Here is a 20,699-nt window from a genome sequence, read left to right as displayed (position 1 = left end):
TAAATGTGACACTGTCGTACAGTGCCACCTTTGCCACATGCCAGTTTGTGACATGTCTGTCCTTCTATATCTACCCCAGCCAACTGTAAGTGCTATTATTGTAAAGTGGAAGGATCTAGGAGCTAAAACAGCCAAGCCACAAAGTGGTAGACCATACAACGTATTAGAGCGGGGCTACTAAATGCTGAAGCAGGTAGTACATAAAATCATCTGTTGCATCACTCACTTCAGAGTTCCAAACTGCCTCTGAAGCAACACAAGCACAAGAACTGTGCATCAGGAGCTTCATGAAATGGATGTCCATGGCTGGGCAGCTGTATACAAGCCTCACAACAACATGAGCAAACATTGGCTGGAGTAATGTAAAGTACAACGTCACTGGACTCTGTAGCAGTGGAAACAAATTCTCTGGATCATACTTCATTATCTGGCAGCCTGATGGAAGAATCTGGGTGTGGTGGAAGCCAGCAGAACGCCACTTAACAGAATACATAGCGCCTTGTTAAAGTTTGGTGGAAGACGGATAATGGTCTGGGGCTACTTTTCAGGGTTTGGGATAGGCAATTAGTTCTAGTGAAGGGTCAGTTTAATGCTACAGGATACAAAGAAATGTTAGACAATTTGGCGCTTCCAACTTTGTGGCAAGAGATTTGGGGAAGTCCCTTTCTTGTTTCATCATGACTGTGCCCCAGTGCACAAAGCAACACATGGTATGACGAGTTAGGTGCAGAGGAACCTGAATGGCTTGCACAGAGCACTGAGCTCAGGTCCACTAAACACCTTTGGGATGAATTGAAACTCTGACTGCAAGTCAGACATTCTTGTTCTACATCAGTGCCTGACCTCTTCTGGCTGAATGGGCCTATTTTTTCTTAATACAAGTATATTGTAATAATTCTTACATCCATAACAGTTCAATTGTGACCATTGTGTCATGGCTCACACTGTATCTTATTTAAAGGTTATTCCATATAATAAATAATAAAAAAATAACAAACTCTTTAGTCACTTGACTTTTAAAATATCTAATTTGATAACGGAATATTTAATTCAAGTAAACAAGAGAAAAATCAACTGATTTGACCCCCAGGCCGTCAGTTGGTATTCAAGGTATTAATGGACACTTGTTTTGCTGTCAGAATCACAGCATTTCAACAATATATAGCTCAATTAAAGCACAAAAGGCACATTTACTCACTATTCATAAATGCACAGAGCCGCATAAATAACACTTTATATGATGCTAGGCTATGGTTGCCACGTTACTTGGGGAAAAATACATGCCATGCTCAGCATAATGTGAAAAAATATTATAAAGCATAGATAGACAGATCTTAAATTATTTGTTTATAATTAGATTCCAAGACACATAGAAGATGTTTCATCATAAATGGTGTTTTTTAATATTTATTCTTTATTATTAAAATTAACTTCAACCTTAAAAATACCGACCTTGTCTGTCAAATACTGGCTGGGTGGCTAATCAGAGCCCATAACGCCTAGTCCCATCTCTTCTAAGCGGTCAATGCTTTAATTCTGTGTGAGATCTCACTACTTTAAAGGGACATTAACCCCTTAATGACCGAACCATTTTTCAATTTTCTTACCCTTAATGACAATGGCTATTTTTACATTTCTGCTGTGTTTGTGTTTAGCTGTAATTTTCCTCTTACTCATTTACTGTACCCACACATATTATATACCGTTTTTCTCGCCATTAAATGGACTTTCTAAAGATACCATTATTTTCATCATGTCTTATAATTTACTACAAAAAAAATAATAAAATATGAGGAAAAAATGGAAAAAAACACACTTTTTCTAACTTTGACCCCCAAAATCTGTTACACATCTACAATCACCAAAAAACACCCATGCTAAATAGTTTCTAAATTTTGTCCTGAGTTTAGAAATACCCAATGTTTACATGTTCTTTGCTTTTTTTGCAAGTTATAGGGCCATAAATACAAGTAGCACTTCGCTATTTCCTAACCACTTTTTTTCAAAATTAGCGCTAGTTACATTGGAACCCTGATATCTGTCAGGAATACCTGAATATCCCTTGACATGTATATATTTTTTGTTAGAAGACAACCCAAAGTATTGATCTAGGCACATTTTGGTATATTTTATGCCACCATTTCACCGCCAAATGCGAGCAAATTAAAAAAAAAACTTTACATTTTTCACAATTTTAGGTTTCTCACTGAAATTATTTACAAACAGCTTGTGCTATTATGGCACAAATTGTTGTAAAAGCTTCTTTGGGATCCCCTTTGTTCAGAAATAGCAGACTTATATGGCTTTGGCACTGATTTTTGGTAATTAGAAGGCCGCTAAATGCTGCTGCGCACCACACGTAAATTATGCCCAGCAGTGAAGGGGTTAATTAGGTAGGTTGTAGGGAGCTTGCAGGGTTAATTTTAGCTTTAGGGTAGAGATCAGCCTCCCACCTGACACATCCCACCCCCTGATCCCTCCCAAACAGCTCTCTTCCCTCCCCCACCCCACAAATGTCCCCGCCATCTTAAGTACTGGCAGAAAGTCTGCCAGTACTAAATAAAAGGAGTTTTTTTTTTTTTTTTATAAAAAAAATAAAATATTTTAGCTGTGATGGACTCCTGCCTTAGCCCCAACCTCCATGATCCCCCCCCCCCCCCCAGCTCTCTAACCCTCTCCCCTATCTAATTGCGGCCATCTTGGGTACTGGCAGCTGTCTGCCAGTACCCAATTTGCCCCAAAAACAAGTGTTTTTTGGTTATTTTGCTTTTTTTTATTTTTTTCTGTAGTGTAGCAGCCCCCCACAATACCCCTATCCCCCTCCCCCTCCCAGATCCTTTTATATTATTTTAAAAAAATATATTTCCCCCCCCCCTCTTCCCTCCTCATTGGTGTCAGTGTATCAGTGCCAGCTAATGCACGCGCGCGCGCGCACACATGCACGCGCGCCCCCGCACGCTCCCGGCACCCGGCGTGCACATTGCACTTCTAGGAACCGGATGCCGGGTAGCGATGGGCCGCCCACCCGCCTCCCTGTTACGCTCCCACCCACCAACGAACCGGCACCATCGCTACCGGTGCAGAGAGGGCCACAGAGTGGCTCTCTCTGCATCGGAGTCTTCTAAATGGTATTGCAGGATGCCTCCATATGGAGGCATCACTGCAATACCCTGAGAGCTGCTGGAAGCGATTGCGATCGCTTCCAGCACTCTCTTAGACAACTGACGTACCAGGTACGTCCATTGTCATTAACTGTTAGTTAATGCATGACGTACCTGGTACGTCAGCTGTCACTAAAGGGTTAAACACTAAATAATTGCTAAATAGAATGATGCATTCAAAGAAAAGATTAGTCTGAGATTAATATGTAGATGGTTTTTTTTTTAAAGTTTCATTTGTTGTTTAAATATTGACAAAATAAGTGTAAAGTTTTAGTGTCTATAAAACAATGTAAGCTGCCAAGTTGTAACTTAGGTTACCTTCTCTGCTCTGTCTAATTAGGGACAGTTATAAATAGGTCACTAGAGTGAGCAGCCAATGGCTGTGTGGAATATAACGGCACTCTGCACTTCCATGTCTAACAGGAACTGAAAAGATAATAATTTCAGAATGGAATTACAGGAAAAGGGGACAAAACAAATAATATATTGCAGTTTTTATATATATATATACATAGGTTTTTATAATTTTATTTTACCATCTCAAAGTGTTTAGCATCCCTTTAAAATGAATGGTGTTAATGTTATGAATTGTGATTGGCCATACTATCCTATTATACATTGCATATGATGTCACCCTGAACACGAAGGTAAGTGAAAAATGTTTTTATTCACACACCAGAAGTTCTGCAGACTAAATTGTGCTTTCTCTGTCTAGGTCCTGTCCTGCCTGAGCGGCAGCTAATTAGAAATATGAATTTTACCCTATGGTTCAATTTCACAACTGCACTAAGCATCTCTGAAAGCACAGGTAAGAGAACACAGTGCTGAGATTACAACCAGTGTATAATGCACTTGTTCATACAAGAAGATGACCCACGGGGTAGATTTATCAAATGTCCGGCAGACATGATCCGCTGTAGCGGATTATGTCCGCCCAACAACGATAAATGCCGACAGCATACGCATAGTGCCTACTTAAAGTTTGGTGGGGGAGGGATAATGATCTGGGGCTTTTTTCAGGGTTTGGTTTGAAGGGTATATAAAAAATACATATATATTGTAAAAAATCTTCCATCCATTATTAAAATTAACTTCAAGCTTAAAAATACCGACCTTGTCTGTAAAATACTGGCTAATCAGAGTCCATAACGCCCAGTCTCTTCTACGCGGTCAATGCTTTAATTCTGTGCGAGATCTCACTACTTTAAAGGGACATTAAACACTAAATAAATGCTAAAGAAAAAATTAATCTGAGATTAATATGTAGATGCATTTTTTTTCAATAAAATTTATACATAAGAGAAAATTCAAGGCATTACAATTTTGTCAAACAATTTAAGTTATACAGTGTAAAACCTTTAACAAGTATTATTATTTTATCAAACAATATCAGGCCCGGCTATGATTGTTACTTTTCTACCCATTCTTGGGTCTACATAATACATGCATACCTCCCCCTGTCCGGGGGAAGGGGTTTAACCATGTTATAACTAGTTTATTAAATCCTGATGTGGGTTGTGTGAGCCAAGGAGCGATACCTTAATATTGGATTCATGAGTTTGTCGTCTATTTTTGCTTTCCATATACATAATCCATGGTTCCCAAATGGATAAAAATTGATCTTTGGTATCTAAGATATCTGCAGATATCTTTGGTATCTAAGATATCTAATTTGAAATGTTGGTGTTATGGTCTTCTAGTATCTTGCTATACTTAGTTTAACAATAGTGCATATCATAGCTATGTAGATGTATTTTTTAAAGTTTAATTAGCTGTTTAAATATTAACAAAATAAGTGTAAAGTTTTAGTGTCTTTAAAACAATGGGAGCTGCCATGTTGTAACTTAGGTCACCTTCTCTGCTGTGGCCAGTTAGTGAAAGTTATAAATAGCAGGGGCTGTCAATCAGCAGGCAGGGGGTGTCAATCATCCCAATCGTATCCGCTAGCAGGGAGTGTCAGTGATCCCGATCGTATCTGATCGGGATGATTGCTGTCCGCCACCTCAGAGGTGGCGTATGAGTTAAGGAGCAGCGATCTTACGACCGATAATAAATCAGACCGATTGATAAAACTACCACACAGTCTGAGACAGGGAGTAAAGTTTTCGGGGCATTTGTACACATGCTGCATATGTTCTACACACTAAAATTCAAACATCATGCTTATTTACTGAGTTAACAGTACCATGGCAGTGATTTAACTATTTATGTCATACACACCACGGCCAGCTCACTGAGCAGCCGCACTGTTTGAATGCTGGTGCATGACTCACAAATACCATATGTGCATATTACTATGTAACAGCTGTAGCCTTGACTAGAAGCATTCTTGCTAGTATATTCCAAAAATACATCTATTGAAAACTGAAATGCATTACGGCACATTTTAATTTTTACTCTCAATGTCCCTTTAAAAGAAAGAGAGAACCCAGTGGCAACCAGCTTGCTCTTCCCAATACTCCACCCCAGAATACACAACAGAACTTAACAAACCTAATCTGTCTCCTAAATACATGCCACCGTCTTCCTAAATCTTTGTCACTAGGTAGATAGAAGTATTGATCTACTTAACCATTTTGTGACGGAATAATAGTGTTCACATCCGATGTAAACACTATTTGTAAAAATGAAATCATGGGATTGTCAATACGATCATGTAATTTCAAGGCTGGGATTTGATCACGGAGGACTACCGAAGCTGCTAGGCACGCCCCCAAGCTAATCTTTGTCTATATCAAACGGGGAAGCTGCAGGACGATGTATATGGTAGGAAGTTCCATGCCGTCCTAACGGCGTTAAAGCCCAGCACTGTGATGACGGCATGGAACGTCCTAAAGGCGTAAAAGGGTTAAAAATGGTTTCAAATATTTTAACCTGTAGTTTTTGTTATCTAAATGTTTGATTATTCCCCAGTCCAGAGACACATGCCTTGAAAAGCCCTTGAGTATGTTTATCATCTCTTTTACAGTAATTTAGAGTTTGAAACAAATGTAAATAGGCTCCTTCACTGATCAAGCAATTATGATATACACTATATGGCCAAATGTGGATACTCCTACTAATTATTAAGTTTAGAGGTTTCATCTACACATATTGCTGACAGGTGTATACAATCCAGCAGATAGCCATGACATCTCCATAGACTAACACTGGCAGTACAGTAGGTCGTTCTTTAGTAAGTTGCCACAAGTCAGTTTGTTTTCTGCCCTACTAGATCTACCCTGGTTAAAGGGACAGTCTATGTCAGAATTATTATTGTTTAAAAAGATAGATAAACCCTTTGTTACCCATTCCCCAGTTTTGCTTAACCAACACTGTTATATTAATTCACTTTTACTTCTGTGATTACCTGCTATCTAAGCCTCTGCAGACTGCCCCCTTATCTCAGACTCCTAGGTAACTCCACGGAAGTGGGCACAATGTAATCTATACGGCACATATGAACAAGCGATGTCAAGCTGTGAAAAACTGTCAAAATGCAATGAGATAAGAGGCGGCTTCAATGGCTTAGAAATCAGTCTGAGCCTACATAGGTTTGGATTTCCACAAAGAATATCAAGAGAACAAAGCACATTTTATGATAAAAGTAAACTGGAAAGTTGTTTAAAATTGCATGCCCAATCCGAATCATGAAAGTTTAATTTTGACTAGACTGTCCCTTTAAGTGTAAGTGTTTTCATTGTGAAGTAAAAGCATCTAGAAGCAACAACAGCCCAGCTTTAAATTTGTAGACCACTCTGAAGCACATAACACGTAACAATTCCCTATCATCTGTTGCATCACTAACTACTAGAGAGTTCAAAACTGCCTCTTGATGCAACATTAGCATAATAACTGTGTGTTGGGAGCTTCATAAAATGGGTATCCATGGCTATGCAGCTGTGCCCAATCTCACATTAGCATACTCAATGCCAAATGCCTGCTGTAGTGGTGTAAAGCACGTGCCCACTGGACTCTGGAGCAGTGGAAACCTGTTCCATGGAGTGAGGAATTACACTTCACTATCTGGCAGATGGAAGAATCTGGGTGTGGCAGATGCTAGAAGATTGTTACCTACCAGAATGAAGTTTAGTGGAGGAGGGATAATGGTCTGGGCAAGGCCAACTTTCCAATTTACTTTCATCACCAAATTTGCTTTGTTCTTTTGGTATTCTTTGTTGAAAGCTAAACCTAGTTAGGCTCTTATGCTAATTTGTAAGCACTTGAAGGCCGCTTCTTATCTCCATGCATTTTTACAGGTTTTTACAGCTATACAGTGCTAGTTCATGTGTGCCATATAGATTACAGTGTGCTCACTCCCATAGAGTTATTTATGAGTCAGCACTGATTGGCTAAAATGCAAGTGTGACAAAAGAACTGAACTAACGTGTCAGTCTGCAGAGGCTTATGTTACAAGGTAATCACAGAGGTAAAAAATATATTACGATAAACATTTTGGTTATGCAAAACTGGGGAATGTGTATCTTCTTTTAACAATATAAATTCTGTAGTAGACTTTCCCTTTAATGCTATGGGATACAAAACAATTTTAGACAATTGAGTGCTACCAACTATGTGGCAACACTGAGGAAGGCCATTTCCGGTTCCAGGTTGACTGTGCCCCTGTGCACAAAGGGAAGTCTATGGAGATATGGTTTAACAAGTTTGTTGTGGAGGAACTCGAGTGGCCTGCACAGAGCTCTGACCTCAACTCTATTGAACACCTCAGAAAGGCTCTTTTGGCTGAATGGGCACAAATTCCCACAGACACACTCCAAAATCTTGTGGAAACCCTTAGTAGAGGAGTTGTGGCCACAAAGGGGCAGTGGTGGCCATAAGGAGGAGCAAGGGTGCAGAGCATTCCCAATCTTATAATTTTCACCCCCTATTGGACCGAGAAAGAGGGTAAAAAGATCATAACTACTCATTTTAGGCAGGCCACCTCCCATTACAGCCTAACCACACACCCAGAAAACCTGGTTCTTCCCTTTAGAAAACCTGCAACTCCACCTCTCCCTGCTTTGACCTGGTCCATGGAACACCCATAGCTACTCCTCCACCCACCATGTCCCCACCTGTGGAACACCTGCAAATCCATCCAGGAGTGTTTCCCCCATACAGAGGTTTCTGTAACCTCCACTGCAGTGTGGCACTCTATATTATTATATCCTATTTGTGAATAGGATGTCTATAAAGCTCATATGGGTTTGATGGTCAGGTGTTCACATACTTTTAGTCATTCATATACATTGTTTATTGCAGTGTTATACAATGTAAACAAAAGCAAACAAAGGATACCAATAGAAGAAAGTAAACTTGAAAATAAAAGTAAATTGGAAAGATGTTTAAAATTGCATGTTCCATCTAAATCTAGTAAACAGATCATACTCATACTGGCCCATACTTTAATTTTATGAATGACTTGGATCAATGATAGCAATATCTCTATTATTTCAGATGACACAAAGTTGTGTAAGATCATTATGTCAGTGCAGGATGAAAGTGCTTTACAAGGGGATTTAAAAAAAATAGAAGTATAGGCAGGTAAATGGCTAATAAGATACTAATATGTATTAAAAGAGGCATAAGTGCAAGGGAGGAAAGCATAACTCTGTCACTAAATAAATCCCTGGTAAGACCTCACCTTGAGTATGGAGTGCAGTTCTGGGGACCGATCTCAAAAAAATACATTGCAGACTTAGAAAAGTTCAGAGAAGGGCCACAAAGCTAATAAGGGGAATGGATAATTTAAGCTATGAGAAAAGATTAGCCAAACTGGGTCTGTTTTCTCTAGAAAAAAGGTGCTTGAGAGGTGACATGATTACTTTATATAAATATATTCAAGGCCCATAAACAGAGATGGCAGAAGCTGTTTATTCCAAGAAAATTGTTTGTCACAAGAGGTCACAATTTAAGGCTGGAGAAAAGAAGATTTAATCTTCTGCAATGTAAACGTTTTTTCACTGTAAGAGCAATAAAATTATGGAACTCATTACCTGAGGAGGTAGTAAATGTCAATACCTTAGATACATTTAAAAATGGTTTAAAAACATTTCTGGTTAGAAAAAAAAATTGTAAGGATGTGATTTCTAGGTTAAATGGGTCACCTTTTTAAATGGGATTTATTTAAGCTCAACTGGAGCTCTTTTTGCAAATATATTAGATTTATATAGGTTGAACTTGATGGACTTCTGACTTTTTTCAACCTCATCTACTATGTTATGAATGTTTAATTTTGACTTTACTGCCCCTTTAAAAATGTAAGTCACCTTGGTTGTACAGCTAGGGCAAATCCAACATGAAAAAAATATTATTACAAAAAATGTATTAAAATATTTTCTTTACAAATGAAGAAGTTATATGTTTCATATGTCAGATATCACCCTGGGACCTCACTAATATGTGGCTTTTTTTTCAAAGGGAAGGACTGGATGTGGCTGGCAGACAAATTTGAGATCCCGCGTCACTTTGTAGATTTATGGCACCAGAAAAGCAAAAATCCTGCAAAAAAAGTACTGCAAACTTGGCAGGTATTGACACCTTATAGAGAGGCAATGATGAATCGATCACCTGGTTAAAGGGATAGGATAGTCAAAATTAAAGGGAGAGTCTACACTTTAGTCATCTTAAAGTTTTACCATAGATTAAGCTGCAAATAGCCTCCTGCACCCTTACTATATCTTGCAGTAGGAAAGGTAAACAAGTTATTTTAGAATTCAATTTTTATTTCTAGCCACTTTGAAATGACTGCCAAGGTCCACCCACTGATGACATCACAATATAGGCTGCATCTACGCACTCTGCTGAATAGCATTGACAGTCTGTTGAATCCAACTAGGGACCCTTTTGTGACTCGAAACAATATGCAGCCCAGATCATGATGTCATCAGTGGGCGGAGCTTGGCAGCCATTTCAAAGTGGCTAGAAAAAAGTATTCATTCTAAAATAACTTATTTACCATTCCTGCTGCATGATATAGAAAATGTGCAGAAGGCTATTTACAGCTTAAAAGTGTCCAGAAACAAAGTTCATTTTAAAACCATTACCATTCCTGCTGCATGATATAAAAAGGGTGCAGGAGGCTATTTGCAACTTAATCTAAGGTAAGACTTTATGATGACTAAGGTGTAGACTAACCCTTTAAACATTTGTGTTAGACAGCATGTGCAATTAAACTTCTATTATCACATTTACATTTTTCTCTTTGTATCATTTGTTGAAAAGCATACCTAGGTAGGCTCAGGAGCAGGAACTAACTGGTGATTGTTATTGGCTTCCTAGATGTGTTCAGCTAGCTCCCAGTAGTGCCCTGGAGCTGGCTTTAACTATGTATCTAATCCATTTGTCAGGATTAAACATACAGTTATATGCAGGCAACAGTGCAGTGATAAAATGCTCTAATAAATTAGCACATTTTCTCTTTGTGTTTTTACATCTCTTTAATTCATCATTGTCACTCCCTGTTTTAACCTTAGTGTCACCGTTTTATTCTGGGTAGGACAAACTCAGCCTTTCTTTATTACATGGTTAAAGAAAGTAGAAATAACCAAGACCCAAGGAGCGCCTGTAATACAAGGCTAAGGATATATACTCGTAAAACATATTTACATTTATTTACCAACAATAGGAACAACACATTGAAAAAATTAATTAATTCAAAATTAAAAACATGGATCCATGTGACATATACCTTGGTGGGTACGATACAAAAGTAATGATTATCTTAAGTCTTAAAATACCTTATAACAATGTCTTAAATACAATACATATCAAGTCCAGACAATATATTATTCCTGTATGTTCAGAAGGAAATCTAATAGTCCAATTGAATTTGTCTTCCTGACCCAATTAATAGGGATAAAAAATAATAAATGATAAATAATGGATCCTTGAGGGATAGCGAGTTCCTTCCCAGATTTAGTGGGAAATGTGAAAAAAATATATAGTGAAATTATAAAAACGAAAAATACGTGTTAGTCATCAAAAACTGACTAAAAAATGGCTAAATAGTGACTTAAAAATGGAAAAAGTGAAAAATTGCAAAGATTAAAAAATAATGGAAAAATGGGTAAAAAATAAAAATATGAAATAAAAAATAAAAAATTATGAAAAATGAAAAAGTGACAAAATTATGTGTGGAGAAAAAATAAAAATGATGTATATGTTAGTGATATGCAAATTGATGAACTTTAGAGTGTAATGTTCCTTCTTAGTGATGAGTCCTCAAAGTGTGGTTATAGAAGCTGGTAAATACAGTTGGAGAAAAAAATCCAGATTTATCCAAATTTATCCCCTAAGGTGCTTTTAGTGTTAATCCTGTGAATGAAAAAAATACAACATGGTGCAATAATGCTAAAATATTGTATAAATAATCAGAATGAAGCTTACCATAAATGTCAACGTGTTTCGGCCTTTCCTTAGGCCTTTATCAAGATTACACTATGGTGTACTATGGTAGCTCCTTTTATAAGTGTAAGTGTCCAATCAACACCGTCGTTATTTTGGCACCAAAATATGTTAATTGTAAACCGGAAGTGATACCTTTCTTATGTTTACCTTCCATTTTGCGCCATCATCACTTTAACATTTGTTCCCCTTTCTTTAAATCATAGTCGCACTTAAAGAATGAGTTATTAGTGAATAGTGTGGTTTAGCCTTTCAGGTGCCAATACCGCCATGTTTGTGTGAGATCGGCAAACCGGAAGTAACGTAATTTCTTACTTCGTCACTTCCGGTATCGCTGACTAAGCTCTGTGTCACTTCTGGTTTCGTTCTGTATTACGGCAAATTACTACCATATGTTGTTGTATCTTAAAATTGGCTGTGTCATTTTCCATTATTTATCCAAATGGCTTGCTGCACCAATACGAAAAATAAAGGAATTCTAAAGTGTCCAAACTGGTAATAGCTTATTATTCTTATTATAATGTCAAACACTGCCTGATTATGTTAGTGGGGATATGTGTATAAAATCTGAGTATCACAATCTAAGTATAAAACATTATCACTTCCGGTTTACAATGAACTTATTTTGGCGCCAAAATAACAGCGGTATTGATTGGACACATACTTATAAATGGAGCTACCATAGTATAGTCTTGATAAAGGCCTAAGGAAAGGCCGAAACGCGTTGACATTTATGGTAAGCTTCATTCTGATTATTTATACAATATTTTAGCATTATTGCACCATGTTGTATTTTCTTTCTAATGACACGATGAGTCCATGGATCATCTAATTACTAATGGGAATATCACTCCTGCCCAGCAGGAGGTGGCAAAGAGCACCACAGCAAAGCTGTTAAATATCACCTCCTTTCCCTCCCACCCCAGTCATTCTCTTTGCCTACGTTACAGCAAGGAAGTGGGAAAGTTAGGTGTTAGAAAAGATTCTTCAAGCAAGATTTTATTATTTTTTTAAAGTAGTGCAAGATTGTGCTGCTTTGTCCTGGGGTGTAGCCATGGTCCATATCTGTCTCTTCAGTAGAGCAGTGGTGGCTTTAGAGCAATGGGAACTTGTGAGACATAATTCTCACTGCGCCTCCCATATAATTATGCTGCCCTGACTCAGAAAGCCTGAGTAAAATTGCTCAGTCTTTACCTCTTTTTCCACAGGTCCATGTGAGGGATAGGGCCTCTCAAACCTGGTGAGCTGCCTTGCTGTCTGGCAGATTTGTGAGGTAAGTGCTGACTTTATTTTTTCTGGGATAATAAAGAAAAGACTCAGAAAAAGTTTGGGCACTTTATTTACAAAAGATGGTGTTTAATCTTAGTTTATATATGGAGATCAAGCACAGGTCTTCATAACTGTAAACTTTATTAAGAAATGCTATACACACACACACTATGCAAGAGGCACTTCCTGACTCTACCATTTTGCACATAACAACAGGTTGATATGGTTCATACCAACTGATAATCTCAATATCACACATTTCCCTTTTTCTTTTCTTTTTTAAACAACAGAAAACTTAAAGTACATTTTTTTTTTTTAACTGTAGTCTATGTGAAAAAACTTCAGTCCCTTTTAACATTGTTCAATTAGACGATTAGGTTTTTTGATATATCGACCTGACCTTGTTTGCATTGCATCACTGGCAGGCAAGTCAGTCGAGCTTTGCAAAGTTTCTCTGGCATCTTCATTCTCCAGCTGCAATGGAGTGTTCAATGTATCCTCACAGGTTTCCTTCACTGCCGAATTGTTGTGAACTGATGGAATAGCCATCAAATGTCTACGATTCCTACGTAAACATTGCCCATCATTGGTTTGAACTACATACGATCTTGGAGAATATTGCTGGATAACTGTCCCTTCAGTATTCCAGCTGTTTGAACCTTGTAATCGCACAGGAGTTTGTACCTGAAGATTCTCCAAAGGCTTTGCAGCTCGGTCATAGTATTCATTCCTTTTTTCTCTGAGTTTCAATTTGGTTTCTATTACATGTTTTTGTGGGAACCTTTTCCAAGGTTTCACAACTGGTACTCGTATGACGAGCTGTCTGCTAAACAATAATTCTGCCGGTGACTTACCACATTTTAAAGGAGTAGCTCTATAGCTAAGAAGAGCCAGACATGGATCCACGTCTGCATCTGTTGCTTTACGAAGTATGTTTTTCACTATTTTTACTCCAGCTTCTGCTAATCCATTTGCTTGTGGATATCCCGGGCTGGATGTTCGATGTTCAAATTCATAGGTACTGGCAAAAACCCTAAACTCTCTACAATTGAATTGAGGACCATTGTCTGATATTATTACTCTTGGAATGCCATGTCTCGCCAAAATTGCTTTTACTTTTTTGATCACTGTACATGCTGACTCATCTTCCAATAATGCTATCTCTGGGTAATTAGAGAAGTAATCCATTACTAAGATATAATGCTGATTTTTGAAAATAAACAAGTCCATTCCTAACTTTTCCCAGGGTGCCAACGGGAAGTCCGTATCCAGTATAGGCTCTTTAGGTAACTGAGGTCTGAATTTTTGGCAAGTCCGGCATTGAGTGATCATTGTCTCAATGTTTTCATTCATATTTGGCCAGTACAAAATGTCTCTAGCTCGTCTTTTTGTCTTTTCTATACCTGAATGACCTTCATGTAGTCTTTTCAGTATTTGACTTTGCAAACTCGCTGGTACAATTATCTTTTGTCCTTTCAAAAGTACCCCTTTTATCAAAGAAATTTCAGAAATGTATGGTCTATACAGTGATGGCATTAGTGTCTTAGATTTGCCACTAGAAACTGCTTTCTTCACTTGACTTAAAAGAGCATCTGTTTCTGTAGCCTGTTCTATTGCTGCCCACATTGCATGACTAAACGGGGCTGTCTTCAAGATCAGATTGACGTGAACAGTCACCTCTTTCTGCAACTGTAAGTCCTCATTGTTAAATGGTAAGTAAGCTCGTGACAGAGCATCCGCTACCACCAACTCCTTGCCAGGTATAAAATCCAAGGTGAAGTCATACCTTTGAAGTCTTAGCAACAAACGTTGAATTCTTGGAGGTGCATCTATCAAGCCCTTTTGGTAGATGTGAATCAAAGGTTTGTGATCAGTTTCTGCTGAAAATACTCTTCCATACAAATAAACATGAAATTTTTCACATCCGTAAACTAGTCCCAGTGTTTCCTTTTCAATTTGAGCATATGATTTTTCAGTATCTGTCAATGCCCTAGATGCATAAGCCACAGGCATCCATCCCGAGCCTTGATTTTGAAATAGAACTGCTCCCAATCCATTTTGTGAAGCATCAGTTGACAACTTTGTTTTTGCTGTTGGATCAAAGAATTGCAGAGTTGGTGCAGTAGTAAGCATGTCCTTCAAAAACTTCCATTCTTTCTGGTGATTCTCTGTCCATTCCCAGGCATAGTTTTTTCTGAGTAGTTGTCGCATTAGTACAGTTTTGTCTGGTAAATTAGGTATGAACTTGCCAAGGTAATTCACCATTCCTAGTAAGCGTTGTATATCTTGCTTATTTTCTGGCTGTGGCATTTCTGTAATTGCCTTAATCTTTTTCATGTCTGGTAAAACACCACCTCCCGTGAGTTGTTCTCCCAAATATTGAATTGAAGTTTTTCTGAATTGACACTTTGTCTTATTGAACTTCAAATTATTCTCCTTAGCAACATCTAAGACCATCTTTAGCCTTTCATCATGTTCTTGCTTGGTTTTACCCCAGATCAGAATATCATCAATGAATACGGTTGTGCCTGGTATTCGTTCAAGAAGTTGCTGCATGGTACTATGAAACACTTCTGGTGCTGAACACAAGCCGAAGGGCAATCGTTTGTAACAGTACCTCCCATAAGGAGTATTAAAAGTGCAGAGTTTCATGCTTTCCTCCTCCAGTGGAATTTGCCAAAATCCTGAGGATGCATCCAGTTTACTGAATACAGTTGCTCCACTTAGCTCCCCAAGCAATTCTGGTTTTGTTGGTAAATGGAAGTGTTCTCTTAAGATGCTTTTATTCAGTTCCTTGGGATCAATACAGATTCTGAGACCCCCATCCGGTTTTTCCACCAACACCATAGAATGAACCCATTCAGTAGGTGTCTTGATTTTCTTTATAATACCTTTATCCTCCATCCTGGCAAGTTCCCGTTTAAGACGATCCCTTAGAGCAACTGGAACATTTCGCATGGCATGCACTACTGGACGAGAACCTTCTTTTAGTTGTATTTTATGTTGCATTGGAAGACATCCTATTCCTTCAAATACTGCAGCATAGTCTGTTAATAAATGTTCTATGTCCTCTTCTTTATTAGTTCCATCAATGGCATTTACCCTTTTAATCAGTCCTAAAGTTTCACACATTTGAAGACCCAGTAGAGCTGGTTTGTTTCCTGGAACTACCAGAATGTTCATTTTATGCGTTTGATTTCCATATTCCAGGAACACACTGCACTTGCCAAGCACTGGGATAAAATCCCCATTATATGTCTTTAGTTTAACTGAGCTTTTCAGAAGTTCTGGTTTGTTCTTCAATTGGTGATACTTGCTCTCAGGCATCAAATTAGCTTGTGCACCTGTATCTACTTTGTAAGCAATATTAGTGCCATTTGTAATAGCTTCAATGACCCACTCCTTATCTGTAGCTTTGGTTAAGTCAAGTATTCCAATACAGAATTCTTCTGATTCCTCACTTTCTGACTGGTCAACAATGTGAACCGTTTTTTTAGCTTTACACATCTTTTGAAAGTGATTCCTTTTTCCACATTTTCTGCAGATTTGCCCATAAGCCTGACATTGTCTTATGCCATGCTGCTTTCCACATCTGGTACATAGCCAGTCTGATTCAGGCTGAGAATTTGCTGTTTGAGTGATAAAACTTTTTCCTTTCATTTTATTTTCATAATGTGGATGCACTTTGTTTTTCCCCACTGTAACTGACATTACTGGTGTTGCTGCTGTACTGTGGCAGAGTGTGCGCACTTGTTCCTGTGCTGCCTCTGAACTTTGACAAATTTCTACTGCCTTTTCCAGTGTTAAATCTTTCTCTCTGAGCAAGCGTTCTTTAACCCTTATATTTCTGCTGCCCATGACTAGCTGGTCTCTGATTAATGAGTTACACATTGCTCCATAATTACATGATCTACTCTTCAGTTTTAAGTCTGTTACATACTCCTCAATAGTCTCTGTTTCATTCTGCATTCTACATCTGAAAAGATACCTTTCATAGGTTTCATTGCGTCTAGGTACACAGTACTGTTCAAATTTGTCTAGAACAACCTGATAAACATCCCTTTCTTCATCTGTAAATGTGAAGGTGTTGTATACATCTATTGCTGCTGATCCTGCTACAGTCAGAAAAAGTGCAATCTTTTGTTCATCATCTTGCTCCTGAGCTCCTATAGCTCTAACATATAGCTGGAATCTTTGCTTAAACCTCTGCCATGCATCTTCCATATTACCAGTCATTTTTAATTCTGGTGGAGGATTTAACTTTTCCATCTTAATGTTCTGAATTATGCAGTATTAAAAGTCTGTAGTGCTGTTAGAATCAGTCAATTGTACAAGTTATGATGCACTTACTCAGTTCATGAGAAGAAGCTGTAGTCACTCTGCCTGAGCCTTGACTCTCACACTTTCAATTTGCTGCAAAGATTTCTAATGGATTCCTCAGAGTCCTTGCTTGTCAGTTCAGATGTAAGCAGGGAACTCCTTATTCTGACACCATGTTTTATCTTAGTTTATATATGGAGATCAAGCACAGGTCTTCATAACTGTAAACTTTATTAAGAAATGCTATACACACACACACTATGCAAGAGGCACTTCCTGACTCTACCATTGTGCACATAACAACAGGTTGATATGGTTCATACCAACTGATAATCTCAATATCACACAGATGGGACACACATATAAAGGACTCAGTAAACGTTTGGGCTCCTTATTGTAAGGAACATAAATTCTCCTATGGATAAGGAGACATTATGCAGACAGCTTGGATGCAGGCACTGGGGCTGAGGAGTAATATTGGCTCTGGGTTTTTTAGGTGGTTTTCACTGCTCCCGGCGGTTTTACTCTCGAAACAAGATGCTGACCGGGAGAGACGCCCACGATGGGTGGAGCTATTAGGTGCGGCAATCTGTGTTGCGTGCCACTTTTCTCTCTCTTCCTAGGGACCGGAGGGACAGAGAGTACAGTTTTAAGTTCAATTACGCATATTTTCTAAGGGCATGCATTTCTAGGACCGGAGACCGTTTTTTTATAGCTGCTGCCGAGTCCGGATCTTTTGCTAGAAGGGACGCTGCTGCACAGGAAGAGCCGGTGTCAGCAGGGCAGGTAGGCACCTCAGCAAAGTAAGCTGAGGTGTAGAGGTGATCTAAAGTATTGTTTAATTATTTAGGCCTCTCTGCATATAATAAATAAAACAGTTACGGTTTTAAAATTTAAAGTGACAGTAACGTTTTTCTGTTCTTAATTTTTATTAAAAAATGTGATCTTTTTATCTGATAGTTTAAACCATTGTGCATCAGAATGGACCAAGAGCCTTTGCAAAATGTCAATTGTTCTTTATGTTTTGATGCCAATGTGGAACCACCAATCCCCTTTCTGTTCCCCATGTATTGAGAGAACTTTAAATTATAGGGATAAACTTTTTTTCTGAGCCAACATTTTCTAAGGCGGATGCTGTTCAGGAGTCTAATGACAATGATCAATATATGCCGCAGCTTTCTCCTCAAGCGTTCCAAATTTTACCTCCCATATATGCAGTGCCCTGCGCTTCCTCTCTAACTTCTTTTGGAGTTACGTTGCAAGACATTGCTTCCCTCATGTCTTCTGTGTAGTTTCTGATGCACTGTCTGCTTTTCACATGTTGCAGGGAAAACGCAAGAGAAAAAATAAACATTCAGTTAGCGAGGTTACTGATGCAGTTGTCGCTATTTCGAACGCCCCTCCCAGAAGCCTGAGGAGGAGGATACTTTGGTAGCATCTGAGGGTGAAATCTCATATTCTGACAGTGTAATGCCTCCTGCTGATACTGAAGTTGTATCTTTCAGGTTTAAGCTAGAACACCTCCGACTGCTACATTGGACAACAGCGACACTATGGGCGTAGTTAATCCCAAGAAATCCACTAAGCTAAACAAGTATTTTGATGTACCTTCCTCAGTGGAGGTTTTTCCTGTACCAGATTGAGCTACTGAGATCATTACTAAGGAATGGGAGAGACCGGGTATCCCTTTTTCTCCATCCCCTATATTTAAGAAAATGTTTCCCATAAAGGACTCTATCAAGGAGCCTTGGCAAACAGTTCCCAAGGTGGAAGAAACAATTTCCACTCTGGCTGAGAGGACTACTATTCCCATAGAGGATAGTTGTGCTTTTAAGGATCCTATGGACAAAAAATTAGAGGGGTTACTTAAGAGGATATATGTACACAAGGGTTTACAATGGCAACCTGCAGTGTGCATTGCTACTGTCACTAGTGCGGCAGCATACTGGTTTGATGCATTGTCTGATTCTATTAGGACAGACACTCCCCTTGAAGAGATCCAGGATAGGATAAAGGCCCTTAAGTTGGCCAATTCCTTTAATACGGATGCTTCCCTTCAGGTTATTAAACTGGGAGCAAAGATTTCAGGTTTTTCCGTGCTAGCCCGCAGAGCTTTATGGCTAAAATCTTGGTCTGCGGACGTGTCATCTAAATCTAAACTCTTGGCGATTCCTTACAAGGGAGAGACCTTGTTTGGACCGGGTTTGACGGAAATAATTTCTGACATTATGGGAGGAAAGGGCCATCTCCTCCCTCAGGATAAGAAAAACAAACAAACAAAAGGGACGTCAGAGTAATTTTCGTTCCTTTCGAAATTTCAAGGGAGATCCTTCCACTTCCTTTTCCAAGCCGAAACAGTCCAAACCTTCCTGGAGACCCAATCAGTCTTGGAACAAGGGAAAACAATCCAAGAAGCCTGCTGTTGAATAAAAAACAGCATGAAGGTCCTGCCCCTGATCCGGGACTGCTGCTGGAGCAGGAGACAAGGGATTCTCTTTGGTGGTTGTCTCAGGATAATCTCTCCCAGGGAACCTGCTTTCGCAGACCCTCTTGGGTGATTGTGCCAAGAGACGCCAGTCTTCTGGGATGGGGAGCAGTCTGGGGCTCTCTAAAGGCTCAGGGAACTTGGACTCGGTCGAAGTCTGTTCTGCCTATAAACATTCTGGAGCTGAGAGCAATCTTCAATGCTCTTCTGGCCTGGCCCCAGTTAGCCTCGGCCTGGTTCATCAGCTTCCAGTTGGACAACATAACTTCAGTGGCTTACATCAGCCATCAGGGAGGAACACGGAGTTCCTTGGCCATGACAGAGGTAGCCAAGATAATGCAGTGGGCGGAGACCCACAATTGCTGTCTGTCAGCGATCCATATTCCAGGAGTGGACAACTGGGAGGCGGACTTCCTGAGCAGACAGATCTTTCACCCGGGGGAGTGGGAACTCCATCTGGAAGTGTTTTCCAGGCTGATTCTCAAATGGGGTCAGCAAGAATTGGATCTCATGGCATCTCGGCAGAATGCCAAGCTTCCAAGGTATGGATCGAGGTCAAGGGACCCTCAGGCTGTACTGATAGACGCCCTGGCGGTACCTTGGAATTTCAGTCTTGCATACCTATTTCCTCCGTTCACTCTTCTTCCTCGGGTCATTGCTCGAATTAAGCAGGAGAGGGCGTCGGTGATCCTCATTGCACCGGCATGGCCTTGTAGGATTTGGTATGCAGATCTGGTGGACATGTCATCTCTTCCACCTTGGAGACTTCCGTTGAGGAAGGACCTTCTTCTTCAAGGGCCCTTCCTTCATCCAAATCTAGTTTCTCTGAAGCTGACTGCTTGGAGATTGAATGCTTAAACTAATCCAAGCGGGGATTTTCAGAATCGGTCATAGAGACCATAGATGCTCGTAAACCTGTGACTAGAAGGATTTACCACAAGATATGGCATAAATATCTATATTGGTGTGAATCCAATGGCTACTCTTAGAGTAGAGTTAGGATTCCTAGAGTTCTGTCTTTTCTCCAAGAAGGTTTGGAGAAGGGATTATCGGCAAGCTCCCTAAAGGGTCAAATATCT

General features: G+C 39.3%; 1 protein-coding gene across 1 annotated transcript in view; it reads left to right on the top strand.

Moving 5' to 3' along the window:
* LOC128642803 (uncharacterized) overlaps window positions 1-20,699 on the top strand; it is a 152,834-nt gene that overhangs the window by 115,322 nt on the left and 16,813 nt on the right. The window contains exons 6-7 of the mRNA XM_053695616.1: window positions 3,877-3,969; window positions 9,561-9,670. Coding sequence (XP_053551591.1) covers window positions 3,877-3,969; window positions 9,561-9,670 — 203 coding nt within the window. The remainder of the gene's footprint in view (window positions 1-3,876; window positions 3,970-9,560; window positions 9,671-20,699) is intronic.

This window comes from Bombina bombina, chromosome 12, assembly GCF_027579735.1.
Source record: "Bombina bombina isolate aBomBom1 chromosome 12, aBomBom1.pri, whole genome shotgun sequence".
In the NCBI taxonomy this organism is placed as follows: Eukaryota; Metazoa; Chordata; class Amphibia; order Anura; family Bombinatoridae; genus Bombina; species Bombina bombina.
Note: the sequence above shows the minus strand (reverse complement) of the source record. Positions and strands in the feature narration are given on the sequence as shown.